Source organism: Dermacentor silvarum, chromosome 8 (assembly GCF_013339745.2).
Source record: "Dermacentor silvarum isolate Dsil-2018 chromosome 8, BIME_Dsil_1.4, whole genome shotgun sequence".
Classification (NCBI taxonomy): Eukaryota; Metazoa; Arthropoda; class Arachnida; order Ixodida; family Ixodidae; genus Dermacentor; species Dermacentor silvarum.
This window is the reverse complement of record NC_051161.1, coordinates 98,568,370-98,583,761: the sequence shown is the minus strand read 5'-3', so window position 1 is coordinate 98,583,761 and position 15,392 is coordinate 98,568,370. Positions and strand designations below refer to the sequence as shown.

At 47.4% G+C, this 15,392-nt stretch overlaps 1 protein-coding gene across 1 annotated transcript in view; it reads right to left on the bottom strand.

Annotated features, from left to right (window-relative positions):
- Window positions 1-15,392, bottom strand: part of LOC119462313 (solute carrier family 22 member 23) — a 29,057-nt gene extending 13,665 nt beyond the window's left edge. Inside the window, exons 1-2 of the mRNA XM_037723655.1 lie at window positions 15,288-15,392; window positions 6,540-6,710 (exon numbers count right to left, since the gene is read on the bottom strand). Coding sequence (XP_037579583.1) covers window positions 6,540-6,710; window positions 15,288-15,392 — 276 coding nt within the window. The remainder of the gene's footprint in view (window positions 1-6,539; window positions 6,711-15,287) is intronic.

Sequence of the window (15,392 nt, the reverse complement as noted above, 5' to 3'; positions counted from 1 at the left end):
ATTATGATGAAATAATTCCGTACTTTCTATCTACCAAGCTGTAGGGAATGCTGCAAGCCGATTATATGCCGAGAAAAAAATCTTAGGAGGCAGCAGACTAATTAGAAACAAGAAAGCCAGTCATGTGTAGCCAACGTTACAGCGGCACCCAACGCTTTTTTTTTTTTTTTTTTGTGAGCGTAATCTGCAGACAGGCTGATCAGGAAATATCGCCACCAGTAGACGAGACAAGCACAGATATTCAATAATCACTGGAATTTAAAGACTGCTGCGGGGGCGGTATGTGAAACCTGCTATACGCAAGAAAGAGATACGTCGAAGCCTCAAAAACTTTTGGTGACACATTTCCCTATATGGAAGTGCGGCACCTGTTAAGTGCCCAGCAGGGAAGGCATCTATCTATCTATCTATCTATCTATCTATCTATCTATCTATCTATCTATCTATCTATCTATCTATCTATCTATCTATCTATCTATCTATCTATCTATCTATCTATCTATCTATCTATCTATCTATCTATCTATCTTTTTTTCTTTTAGCCGCCTGTACTGCTGTCCTTTTCATCAATGCAAGATAAATGAAACCCAAGGAGCGAGCGAGTGGTCTGCAAAAGAGTCATGCTAGGAATGGCATGCATGGCATTGGTAATTTTTATTATCAGGGATTAAGAGTTAATACACTTTTCAGAAATCATTACCAAGTCCCCGATTTTCCGTTTTCTTAGAAATGTTTGGGAACATGTCTGTCCGCTTCATCTTATCTGACTATAATAGAACTGTCACTGTAACTATAACATGGAATCTTATCTCGACCAGAAATCACTAGCCCCCTTCGCAAGATCTTTCCTCTCTGCCTTTTTACCTAAATATTTGACCACTCTTTCCATTGTAACGAACCTTTTTTACCTACTGATTACATATCGTCTGGGCTAGATCATTATCGCAAGGTTAGCATTCCGTCAAGCAGAACTAATGATTTATTTTCGCTTGGGATGTGCTTACGCACGTCCCAAGAGTGGAATCAGCTTTATGAGCATAGTGCTGCCCTATTAAACCATGAATATCTCAAGAATGATTTACCTATAGTATTGTATAACGCAGCCACTTGTACTCTATACAACGTTAGCTGTTCGTTTTTATTTCTTCGCTTGTGAATTGCCCGCCTATGCCAATTTCTATGCCTAGCATTGTAGGCTGAGCTACTTTTACTGTACGTTGCTTTATTACTCTTTCGTTTGTTATTTTTCTTTGTGCTGATTTAACCACTGCCCTCAGTAAGGCCCATGGCACTTAGGATATACTGAATCGTTTATTGCACTGAGAATTCACTTTGCAATGGTTTTCGGCATCCTGCTTCAGAGGCATCAGAATATCATTCGTCGTCTTTACACCCTTCTGTCACGATGTTCACACTTGTGGACGTGAATTCGTTCTTTTCAATTTCTTGTTTGCCAATTGTGTTTAGTATAGTATTAAGGACAAAAGTTGTCGCAGTTTCACCTGAAAGGTGAAGCATCAATTGCGATAGCAAATTTGAAGAGAGCTATACGGAGTAATGATATTAGCTTTATCAGCTGTATAAACTTGGACATGCAGCAGCACCGGCAACACGCAGAACTGTTGTCGACGCCGTCGGCGTTTTTCCCGCATTCGCTCAAAATGCGTGCGGCGTTGGTGACTGTTGCCGGAGCCTCTGATAAAAATAGGCACTTGATAAGTGGTTCTTGAGGGAAAGGGAAAAGTTGGCGCTATCTTCTGCAGCCCTTGAGGGAGCACGGCTCAGCGCAAAATCAGGCACTTGGTGCCGCAGCTAAACGTCGCCTCCCTTCCCTCCCCCTCCCCCCACGGCCTTTCGTGCGTCGGAAAAAGGCACGTTTGCTCTACATATATGGTGATTGTAGAGGAGGAAAGAGACGCCTACTTCTGCAGCCCTTAAGGGAGCACGGCGCAGAACGCGCGTTTGTTTTCCGCCGTGCGTTCACTCCCCGTGAAAGACGCGTCCCTCGCGCCCTTTCACTCGCACAAACAGCGTTCGGCGCGCGGCGACAATTTCTTCTCCAAATGACGTCATACGGAACCTCACGGCGACGGCGACGGCGACGGCAGAAATCTGCTTTTGAGTGTCCATATAATTGCTATCGCAATAAAAACTCGGAAACTGAACTGATAGTCAAATGGTCCCTTTACATACCCGATGTCACTCCACTTCACTTTATACCGGAGAGTACTGCTCCACATACCCACTTTACTAACGGTATTACCAAGTTTGGTAGGATATGTTTTACGTGCTGCATTCCGTCAGCAGGGGTGAAGTAGTAGTATTTAGTTTCTCGTTATGCCTACAGCCAATAATTAGATTAACCCGCCATGGTGGTGCAGTGACTGGTGTTTCGCTGCTAAGTCCGAGGGCGTGGGACCAAATCCCGGCCACAGCGGCCGCATTACGATAAGGACGAAATGCAAAAAAGTTGTTGCAGTTTCACCTGAAAGGTGAAGCATCAATTGCGATAGCAAACTTGTAGAGAGCTATACGGAGTAATGATATTAGCTTTATCAGCTGTATAAACTTGCACATGCAGCAGCATCGGCAACACGCAGAACTGTTGTCGACGCCATCCGCGTTTTTCCCGCGTTCGCTCAAAATGCGTGCGGCGTTGGTGACTGTTGCCGGAGCCTCTGATATAAATAGGCACTGCGTGCCGCAGCTAAACGTCGCCTCCCTTCCCTCCCCCTCCCCCACGGCCTCTCGCTCGTCGGAAGAAGGCGCGTTTGCTCTACATACATGGTGATTGTGAAGGAGAACAGAGACGCCTACTTCTGCAGCCCTTAAGCGAGCCATAGCCTCCTCTATAACTTTTGTGCCTGCGCGGTCGGTCCCTCACCGCCGTCCCCTGAACGCCTCGGCGTTCCCCTAGGGGCGCTCGCGTCCCATAATAGCTCAGTCGGCGTTCGCTGCAACAGCAGGTGCACACCGCTACGCTGCGGTTTTCCCGCCGCGTGCAAAATTAGTTTACCGTGCTTGTTCTAAAACTCTGCTTGCCAGTTGATGTTCTTTCTAGTGTGGTGCGTGTCCCCAAAGTGCTTTGCTAACTGCAGCATTCACTGAGACAGCCGTGCCTGTGTGCGCTTTCTTCCAACTTTTGGTCGACTCGGGTAAGTTCTCTGTTAAATGTGTTACATCGTAAAGAAAATTCGCTTGTTTCAAGGCAACATGCCTAAAAGTGGTATTTTTGTTGTGTGCAGCACTACCGATAAAGAGAAAAGGTGGCTGTCCAAGCTCAGAAGTTTGGTTGCGCCCCGAATGTTGCACAATGCCGTACTGCTGCGTACCGCACTGCAAATCATGGAGCGGCCGGAAAAAAACCGGAGTATCATTCCACGAAATTCCCAGTGACCAAGAACTTCGCGAAAAGTGGCTTAAGGTAATCTCGAGAGACAACTGGACCCCAAATAGCACATATTGTTATTCCACTGTTTGTAGCCCACAAACAGTGGAATAACAATTCGTCCCGTGCGACTTTAAAGAAGGGTGCACGACACGAAGACTGAAGAAAGGCGTTGTGCCCAGCGTCTTCCAAGAGTATCCATCATATTTGCAGCCTCGAAAGCAAACCGAAAGAAGCGATGCAGCCCTCAGGAAGCGTACCACGACCCTCGAGGAGCATCTCGACAGGGGGAAGACGTTGCTCCCAACACCAGATGTTGCTGCACTAGCAATGGTTGGTGGATATATCGCACGAAAAATCCACGAAACCATTTCCTGTGATGAATGCTTCACTCTAGTAACGAAACCAAACACTTCTACGCCATCGGATGCCTTAATGAGGCACCAGGACAGAGGTGGACTCCTCTATCCGTCTGCTGAGCTTGTAATGGTTCTGGATTCGCTAAAGAAGTACCTGGAAGTTTTCCTCGCAAAAGCGAGAAAGATGAAGCAGCCACTAAAGGCTGCCGTTGAGAACGCCGCGAAAGTACTTCAGAAACGTGAACAACTCAAGTGGTCAGCCGCAGGCCATCATGAAAAACTCTTGGACGTTGTGTTTATGAAGTTTCACCGTCCACTTTTTGTGAACTTCGCGACGAGCGTGACTGACAAACCCGACTTTGCGAAAGATTTCCATGCCAAACCGTTGTCTCGAAAAGTGCTCAAGCTATGAGCGCGAAATCAAATATAAAAGTTCGCATTGCATTCCGCATACAGTGTTTGCGTTAAAAATTTTATGTGTGCACCCTATTTAGCGTATACGCATAGTCTAATGCCATGAAGACGTTTCTAGACGATCACCAATGCAAGCGTGCACATAGGCCACGTCGTCTGCTGTTATTGTGGGATCGGGGCGGCTTCTAGCGGCAAGCACCGGAACTATGAGGGACGGACGCCGCCTGTGTATTCCGCGCCAACGCGCGGGCACGAAAAGTATTGACCCTTTTCGCGGAGCAGTTTGCTCTAGAGGAACGAGATGGCGCTTTCGGCGGCGCGCCATACGTTGCCTCAGCGAATGCGCACGAATACGAAACCATTACTGCTTCTGCCCTGCTACTGTGCGATCAGCTGTCGGAAATGCAACTGGGTGTTCGCTAATGCACTCTGCCCAATTCATGCTGCAAAATGTGTAACGATAAAGAGAAGACGTGTGCTGCAGTTCGCTGCAAAAATGTGATTCGCATATTTGGAATGGAATCAACCTGTGTCGCCGCTGCTACATAAGGACTGCCTATCTTGCCGCCCTTCGCGATGCACGGCTTTCCTCGAGGATAAAAAAAAAAAAAAAAACATAATTCGTCCGCCTGAGCTATATAGCTAACCTCCAAAAGAAAGGATTTCAACTCCAGAACGTCGGCACTGGAGAGTGAGTACCGCTCGTTACAAAAGAAAGTAGTGCCCTTACTGGCATAGTAAGTTTCTCGAACGTTATCTACACACATCCACCCCTACTCGCACGCAAACCTACGCCCACCCTATCGCCAACGTATCAATAATAAGTGAATAGGCGCTCACTTGAATCAATGTGCCGAAGCATGAGTGACAGCGACTACACCGACAAGACACGAATATTGGAAGTTGAACGTTTCGTGACGGTCCACAGAGTAAGCGAGGGACTAGCGATAATACCTCTTTGCTACGAGCTACCGCAAAGTACAGAACATTTATATTCCAAGCTTTGTGCGCAGCAAGAACAAATCTATCGCAGCAGAGCACACTCGCGAGCGATTACGCTGAAAATAAACAATCAGATAGTGGCCGCACCGAGGAACTAAGGAACTTTACTGAGTCAGAAACATGACAAGCCGCTGGTTCAAAACGTTTGCCAAATAAATAACGAAGAGCACACAGTTTGGACAGCTTGGAATACATTTCGAGCCCCGCTTTTAGTACAAGCAACCGTATACGCTGCTCGCGCCGCTTGGACAAGGCATAATGAGCTCTGAAAGCGCTTACATGTCCTCTAAAGCTGTGGCCAAAGCTTAGTGTCGTCCACACAGTCACCGTCTACGATGTGCGTCGAAACGGAGGTTTGCTGCGCCGCACCGGCGTCACGCGTTTGTATTGTAAACGCGTAGGCAATGGAGGCGGCTGAGGCAAGCAATGGACGCGTCACCACGTGATCAAACATGGCAGCGCCCACGGGAGCGCCGCGAAAAGGGTCAATAGAGGAGACTATGAGCGAGCACGGCGCAGAACACGCGTTTGTTCTCCGCCGTGCGTTCACTCCCCGTGAAAGACGCGCCCCTCGCGCCCTTTCACTCGCACAAACAGCGTTCGGCGCGCGGCGACGATTTCTTCTCCAAATGACGTCATACGGAACCTCACGGCGACGGTGACGGCGACGGTGACGCCGACGGCAGAAATCTCCTTTTGAGTGTCCATATAATTGCTATCGCAATAAAATGCATTGGAGGCACGTGAAAGAACCCCAGATGATCAAAATGCTTCAGTAGTCCTTTACTACGGGGTGCCTCCTAGTCATATCGTAGTTTTGACACGTAACCCCAGATGGTTAAAATGCTTCAGTAGTCCTCCACCACGGGGTGCCTCCTAGTCATATCGTTGTTTTGACACGTAAGACCCCAGAATTTAGTTAATAATTGTGTTGTATAGCTTAAGCCAGTAATTCATATTGTTTTAATAACAACTGCGCCCTTACTGAGTGTGTTTACTGATTCGAAATATAATTACTCTGTGATTACGAAGACTGAATAGCAAATGCGGGAAGAATGTTCCGACCGTAACTTTGCTTTCTTTCATGAACGTCTGCAGCACATTGAAACAAAATGATGTGACTATAACACATTTTCCGACAGCACATCGTAATTCATGACTCAGTGGGGAACAATTAAGTAATTTCGACATTGAGGGCCCGACCTCCAGTTTGAGATGAAAAAGCCGACCTCGACAGGAGTAATCTAGTGAACATTACGAGGTGAAGTTGCTAAAGGCTGCTTGAAACTCAGGCAAAGTCTGCGCGCGGGAAGCACCTGTACCTCATGGGACCGCGATCGTCGTGTAATCCCAGGCTAGCAGCAAGCTTTGCTAACCTCACTGACGATGGACACCTTCCTATCGGGCACGTTGAACTCCCAAGAAGTACAGCTATCATTCGTGCCAGGCTCCAGGCATGGGTCTTGCTTTCCCAAGGACGCGTTTGCGCCACTGCACCAGAACTTGGGCCGCACCGCCACCACCTCAGGCAGAAAGTAGTGCAGCTCCTGCAATCAAAAACTCGTATTACAAGAAGCGAGCATTCACCTTTCACGTCGCAGTAAGAAGTGCGGGTCGATTGCACTGCGCGACGGTGAATTTACGCGGCGGACACGCGGCGCATTTCTGCATCTGTCTCCTTAATAGAAAACGAGATCGCCGTGAAGTCTGGAGCGGTACTCGCGCCAACAACTTGTGCAACGCTTGTGTTGCTGCTAGAGCACTGCACGGGCTCGGGCTTACCCGAAAGCTCGGGCCCGGCATGGCCCGCGGGCCGGGCCGGGTAGGGTAGGGCAGTTTTTGTAGCGTTAGCTACACTGGCCTAGCCAAGCCCGTTCCGCGCGGCACATCAAGAGCCGTGCTGCGCATGCGCAAGGATCAGTAATGTCACACGGCTTGCGCACCGGAGCCACCGGAGCCGGCACCTCTCGCGCACTCCGCCGCCGCCGCGCGCGACTCACAGCCGCCGGTCTGCGCATTCCAGAGGAGTGACGTGTAGCCATGGTAGACGCACTGGCTCCGGCGCGCGCTCGCTGTGCAGTCGCCGTCTCACACTGCGCTGGAGCCGCTGCGCTTCTGACTGGCGTTTGCCAGTGTGGTATAGCCATGGAGAAGGAGAGCGCAAATGCTGCTCAACAGCGCAGAAGAACGGAGAAGCTTGACTCATCGGATCCCGAAGTAGTTAGCGGTTGGCATTTAGCGGCAATTAGCGGTTGAGCGTAGGAGGAATGAACAGAAGAAGGCCAAACGTGCTGCGGAGACACTGGAGCAAAGGGACGAACGTCTAGCAAAGCGGCGTCGCCAGGAGGCTGAGCGACGTGCCCGACCCCCCCTGCAGCAACAACAAAACGCCGTCGATGACGTCAAGGCTCGCCGATCGACTGAATATACTGTGAAACTCAGCGAAAGCGCCAGTGCGACTCGGACCTTCAGCTGAACCTTTGCTAACGCTACGTATATCCTGGCATAGCCGAGCTAAGCCACTGCAACAATTTTTTTCACGGGCTCGGGCCGGGCTCGGGCACGGCATGTGCTTTTTGACCCGGGCCCGGGCCGAGCTCGGGTTTTTTGACGCGGGCCCGGGCCGAGCTCGGACTTTCTGGTGGTGTGCATGTAACGTGTAGCGCGTTATCCTCGCGCGTCTCGACTCTGAAAAACATGTCTTTTGCGGTCACGGGCCGGGCTCGGGCCGAAATAAAGAGGTGACGGGCCGGGCCGGGCGGGTAACGTAGAATATTTCCGGGCCCGGACGGGGCCCGGGTCTCACCATAAAACTTTTGGTCGGGCCCGGGCCAGGCGCAGGCTGAAAAAATCGGCCCGTGCAGTGCTCTAGTTGCTGCTGCCTGAGTGTAGTGCTGCAAGCGAGCCGTGGAGTGCAGGCTTCGCGTAGGTCCACAAACAGTAAGGCCTATAGCATGGGCTGCGTTCTCTCGGGCAGTTTCTGAAATAAGGTAGCGCTGCCATGTTTCTAAATCAGTACTGCCGGAGTGAGTCTGTCCTCATTGACTGGCCGATCTCGCACTTAGGAATGACCTCACTCTGCGAAAGAAGTTTAGAAATCGTCAGGTAGTGATACAAAGGCCTACCGTCAAGAGGAAGCTTTAGCTCAGTGCCTCCTATCTAATTACATGGGAAAGGAGAAATTGTTTTTATCGGCGACGCCGCTACAAATTAGATGATGTTTGTTGCATTTAAAGGAAAATGACAACTCTAGTGACCATTTGTTGCGAATGTTTGATATAGGTCGTAAGTGTATTTAATAAAAATTTACAAAAATCGCAAATTTTCAGAAAACGAAAGTCAAGTTTAGAACTCTAGCTCAGCAATTAAATATTACACCAAAATTTTGCAAATTTCACCTAGTAGTCCATCCAAAACAGAGAAAATTTATATAATTAAGGATGACTCCCTAATAGACCACTAATTTGGGAGTAGAACGTTTGCAAAAGCCTAATGAACAATGTAACAAACTCAGATAAGCTATAAATTGACATAAAATTTGCACGCTTTGGATGCTTTATTGGATGCAGTTTAAACAGCAATGCTATATCTGTCCTAGGTGCCCAGCTACGAATTCATAAACATCGTAATTCTAATTTTTTCAAACTTGCCAATTTTTAAATATTTTATTTGAATATTCATGCACTAAATCAAAATTCGGCTTGCAGAAGTCTTCATAATATAATTTTCTCTCTAAAATGCAACAAATTTAATTAAAATTGGCCCAGTGGTTATCTCCGAAAAGTATTTCTGTGTATTACATGGACTTGAATAGTTGCCATCGAAGTTGATTCCGAGCTAAAGCTTCCTCTTTAGTGACAGCTTTAGTGCCTGTTATAGGCGCGTAACACACCATGTTTACTGCTTAAACATCCGGTTTATAGTCATCATCGACTAGCTCAACCTCTCGCACGGTGGTCTAGAATGCTTGCTTCATCGACAAGCTCGAGGGCGCATTACACAGCAAGCCTTGAAATGCTCAACATGTAGGCCCAGTTCGAAGCTCCCATGCTGCATCGTGCTAGTAGTTTTCCACCGTGAAGTGCAGCATCGTCTATGAGGGCCGTCCTAATGGAATGCGACTGACATTTTTACCCCTTCGAGGCCCAAATGTAAAAGCACTGCGTACAAATGGACACGTACTTGCATGACGATATCTCATTACCTTCAGGCAAAAGTCATGCGGCAAAGGAAGGAAAAGTTCCTAGCAAGATTCCCCAGATTTTTCTCTGGGAATTTCCCGGTCGGGCAAATACGCGAAGGACGCGTTCGTTTCGTTCGCTCAACTTTGAACCCGCTTGAGAGCAAGCTTGGGATATGCACACGCACTCAAGCGCTGTCGTAAGCATGCGTATAAGAAGGCTCTCTAATAGCGCATCAGCAGAGACAGGCGTTCGTTTTTTTTTTTCATATTCCGCGGGCTTTCTTCAAATGCAGAAAAAAGCACCCCGCATGAGGTATGTTGCCACTATAAACTGGATCGATTGTTTCTGAGCCCCCTCCAGGACGTAACGAAACGCACTTGACCCTGAGGTGAATGATAAAATGTTTTCGTAATCTATCTTAGTTAATTAGGCAGAAAATAAAAAAAATTACTTTTACAACGCCACAGGTCGGCCAAATATATGTCAGCTTCATCCAGATGCGGTTTCCGGTTTTATTAAAATGTTTGGTTCGAGCTATATGATACTCCTGGGTATGCATCTACACTTGACAATTCGGTATTCCATTAAAAAAAATGTGGGGTTATCTGATTATCAGGCACACCGTTATGTGTGGTTATCTGATTATCAGGCACGCCGCAGTGGGGGACTACGGATTAATTTCGGCCGCCAGGGGTTCTTTAACGTTCACCTAAATCTGAGTACATGGGTGTTTTCTGTATTTCGCCCCCATCGAAACGCGGCCGCCATGGCCAGTATTTCATCCCACGACCTCGCGCTTGTATTCGATATTTACTATTTGTATTCGATTCGTATTTGGAAAAGTTGTTATTCGCTCACTCACCTCTCAATGTAACACTACGAGCATTAAAATGTCTTGCTGTGCTCGATGTTACCGAAGAAAAGCGCCATTATAATTATTGATCCAAAGTTACAAAGTATAACTCCCAAACACATGTAATCCTAACAAAAAAGAACGGCGAAGTGTTAGAGGGCAAAAAGATTCTGTTCCTTAAGACTTCCCGCAGCTTTAAAGAAGTGATTCTTGCGGCCTCCTTTCGATGCCCTGTTCCACACCATTAACATTGTGCATCACAACTTTATGGAACAATAACTTTGTGCGTCATACACCCTGTCCTAAATTCGTGCGCGTGGTCAAGCGTAAAGGAAGGGCAAGTCGGAAGGTGCGCGTGAAGTCACGCAGCCTCTTTTTTCTGCTGCTACGTCGGGTTAAATAAATAAATTGTCGGGCGCAACGTCCCAGAAGTCGACAGTTGGTTAAATAAAGGACGTCGTAGTTGAGGTGTCAGGATCTATTTTGACACCCTGGGCTTCCTTATTACAGGAGCGCTAAAGAGAAACACTGGATCAGTTCATACTACCTAATTGTGTATTCTTTAAAACCCTTATTTTCGATAATTCTCGGATAATAGGTGGATTATGACAAGATGAAATTGAGGTAAAAGTTAAATTTCTTGACATTCTTGCCGTAACCTCCGCACCTCTACGTCATCATGACGTCTCAGATTTCAAAGTCTTTTTTCCCCTTATTTGTGCAAGTGTTGGCTGAGTAAAAGGATTCCCAAGGCGCCATGGGAATTCTTTGGCTCTTTAAGAAGGCAGCGCAGTACATTAGGCCCTTGCAGACGCCGTTAACATCCATGACGTCACCGCGAGCCGGCGCAAGAAATCGAAGGTGGTGTCGCAACCCACTATTTGTTGTTTGCGTATTTTCTGGCTTACCGAACCTCTTCTCGCGGTAAGAGTGTGGTTTGAAGCTGAGCTTACTCTTAGAGGTGAAGGAGGAGGAGGAGGAACAAACTTTTATTTAAACCAGCAGTGAAGTAAATTTTCTGTTTCCCTTCCCTTTAACAGAGTGTTTTTAGTTTGTTCGCAGACATCTTTACGCGTGCTGAAAGCCGCGTTCCCTTACAGTTCCGATACGGCAACAACTCCGATAGCTACATCGACGCAACGTCTAAACAGAAATTACCAAAAACTAATGTAATAAAACTACACTTAGTAGCCGCGCAACACAGACTCCATTTTGTTCTATATCACACTTCTTCTTTATTCTGTTCCCATCTCCTGCCCCTTGTCTTGTTTCAACTTCTCCTATTTGCAGGCCGCCATAGGATTGCTTCATTTCGCCCAGCATTGTTTGCATTCCTCCTGGGATGATACTTGAATATATTTCGTATAGCAGCGGATTCCATGGTGTCATTGGGGCCAATGTACCATATGGTCTTTAAGTGTCCTTGTTAACTTTCCATCTTCATCACACGAAATGGCCCGTTATAGGACGCGTCCCGGCTTGGCCCTCTTTTTACCAGCACGAAGTCACCGACGTCGAGTGTTGGCAACGTTGTATTTTGCCTCTTGTCGAAGTTTCTCTTTAGTCTTTCACGATACCTTGATGTACTATCTTCAGTTCTGGCTGCTTCTGTGAGCTTTATGTTCTTGTGAATGCCAAGGCTGAAATCCGCAGGCAGATAAGGTGGTTTCCCAGTTGCAGCGAATAGAGGAGTGCATCCCAGTCCGGTTGTATACGAGCGGTTGTGGTGAGCTACTGCCGCTTCCAGAGAGCATTTCCAAACACCGGGAATGTAGGATACATGCTAATGTATTGTTTGATGTCTCTGATAGCCCTTTCACCTATCACCATTGCTCCAAAGGAAGACGGCAGCTGGCGGCTATGTACGGATTACAGAGCAGTAAATAACCAAACCCTGTTGATTCCTTTTCCAGTGCCGAGGATAGACGACATCATCGATGAAACCGGAGCGCGTACCTGCTTTTCTCGCATAGACCTGTGTAAGGGCTTTTGACAGGTGCCACTACAAGAGCACAAAAAGCCATACACCGCATTTACGAATTCATTTGGCATATACGAATACAATCGCCTTCCTTTTGGATGGAAAAACTCACCTAGTTAGTTTCAAAAGATGATGAACACAGTTTTGAATCCCTCATTGGACTCTTCTGCAATGTTTACGTAGACGCCACTATCATATATTCTAAAAGTGAAACGTTGCATGAAGAACACCTGGCTCATATTCTGGCAGTGTTGTCTCATGCTAAGCTAAAAGTTAATTTCAAGAAAAGTGAGTTCTTCAAAACTAAGGTGACATTTCTTGGCAGAGTTTTGGACGGAACAACGAAGAACACGAAATAATAATCGGTAGCTCGCATTGCAAAACTAGAGAAGCAGTGCGATGTGCAATCACTTCGTGTGTTTCTAGGCTTGGCGGGCCATTTCAGAGCGTTCATTCAAGATTATGCCCTGAAAAGTCGCTGCCTGACAAGGTTGATGCAGAAGGATGTTCCGTTTTATTGGAAAGAAGAATGTGATGACACTTACCGAGAACTGGTCCGAATCATTTCTTCTGATCATATCTTGTGCTTATCAGACTTTGCGCTGCCCTTCGAATTGAACACCGATGCATCGCACTATGGAACAGAAACAGTCTATATCACCAGAGACTCATCACGACCACCAAACCAACAGCTCCGTGTAGTTGGATACTACAGCTACACATTCAACAAAACTGAATTGAATTATACCACGACAGAAAAAGAAGCTCTCGCCGTTTTAAAAATCGTCCGCTATTTCTGTTCATATTTGGAAGGTGCAAAGTTCAAGCTATACACAGATATGACGAAGCACTAACGTACATATTGATGATGGCCGAACTCAAGGGAAAGATAGCCCGTTGGGTGGGTGAACTTCTGGAGTTTTGTTTTGAGGTAGCTCATCGCCCGGAAGCTTCTGTGAAGGGTGCAGATGCCCCTTGTGTAGTTTCTACTTCTACTTGCACGCCGCCATAGGATTGCTTCAACTAATACCACCGTACGCTATAATATTCAATTGTACTGGTGGTGCAAAGCGCTAATAGCGACATAGTCGTTCAAGTGCTGTTCCTTTACGACGTTTTCTTTTTCGATGATTACAATGACGCGACAAATGAATTTTCCAGCCATTTTAGTTGGGCAAAACGCCACACGATGTCACCACCGGCGTTGCCACTGCCGTCCATGGCTCTGGGAACTCGGTAATCGGCAACGATTAGGAAGTTCGCGGTCAAGCTAAAACTATATAGTATGCAACTGATGCTCGGTACAGGAGCCTCCTTGCATTCCATCCCATCGGAATGCAGTCTCCGCGCCCAGGATCGAACCCTCGCCGTGGCACTCCACAGCACAGCGCCGTAGTCGCTAAACCACCGCGGTGGGTATGTCGTATGGTCGAGTATTTTGGATTGCGGTACCACTGCATCCCTGGTAGTATTACGGAACGGTACGTAGTGTAGCGCCGCGAAACGGCGCTTCCGTGCACAATGCCAAGAGCGCATTCACGAGGAACCACATGACTTTTCTTCGTGAGATTCGGAGAGAATAAACGTTAAGTTGTTGTTTGGGATGCGTGTTGCTTATACTCGCTTGGCTCAGCCCAGCAGCGCGTCCCAACATTGGTGACCCGGAATAGTGGTGCAGCCACCGGGGTTGAGCATCAACGTCGCTATTACTTCGGCGTCGACGACGGACTCCACGACTGACTTCGACGTCCACGACGGACGCTACGCCGACAGTCTCTTCAGTCGACGGTAAGCTGCCCCCCTTTTGGACCGCGGACCCCGCACTCTGCTTTATTCAAGTAGAAGCGCAGTTCGCGGCTCGACGCATCACAGCAGACCTTACCAAATACCACTACGTCGTAAGCAGTCAACCGCCACCCATAGCCAGTGAAATACTGGTTGTTTTACTCGACCCGCCTGATGAAAAAGCATATGCAACGCTAAAAGAAACGCTCATCCGCCGTATCACGCCCTCCGAATCGCAGCGACTACAGCAACTACAGCAACTACAGTGACTACAGCGGAAGCGCCGCGAGACGGCGCTTCCATGCGCAATGAAAAGAGCGCATTCACGGGGAACCACATGAATTTTCCTCGTGCATGCGCTCTTCGCATTGCACACGGTAGCGCCGTTTCGCGGCGCTGCAGTAGCAGACAAGAACCTAGCATATATGTGCTAGACGATCAGTCAGGGATGGACAGGTAAGTTACCGGTTCGGAACGAAGGCGAGGAGGCCAGATGTGAAAAGCGCCTAATGGTGCTTAAAGCGTTGGGTAAAGTTTTACTATGATATGACAGCACCCATCCAGCAATACACGGTAGCATGTTTCAGCTTGGTCTACGGCCTTAGTTGAGAACCGCCGGCGAAATGAAGATGTATTTGTGGAATAGACTGCAATGAGATGTCTATAACGATACTGTTGTAGCCAAAAAGAAAAAAAAGCAATTAAGCGAATATTATATTTGAGTAATTTTAGCGCATGAAAGTATTTAAATAGTAAAGCAGCGCAGAAAAGAAAGAAAAAACGCGATCTCTGTGGCATGTGCTTACTCCCGTGCCGGGGTTCCTAGCATCATCGTCATCATCATCAAAGACAAAGACAAAGCTGTAAAGAAGCAACACCAGCGATTTTCCTATACGGAGAAAAATGAACAAAATTCATTGAAATGCAATTTCTTTGGTGTTAGAATGCAGCAAAAATTTCCTGCGTCAGCGTTAGACTACGATTTTCATACAATAAATGGGCCCCGTTACGTCACGAGAGCTGGTACAAAATTTGCGCGGTGTTGGTGCTAATACTCTCCAATGTTTATCTCATTTTCACTGCCTGGCATGTGCTGACACCTAATCCTTGCCTAATAAGAAATGCGCGTTTAAATAGATGTGTAATAAGTATTACCTAACAAATCGTATCATTAAATACTATGGCCCTTCAACGCTCAATGCTTCAATTTGCGCAAATACCACATGTTTAAATTTCATGCCGCGTTCTGTTGTCACGTCCATGCAATCACGGCTATCAGAGAGCGCGTATTACACACGCAGTCTTCTAGGTCGAGCTGTACCTGAGTGAACATGGCGACAATACCGAAGAACATGAAGGCGTTCTGATAAGGTCCCGCGCCCAGGGCACCGAGGTAGAAGTCCATGGCATCATCTGCCTGAGCCAT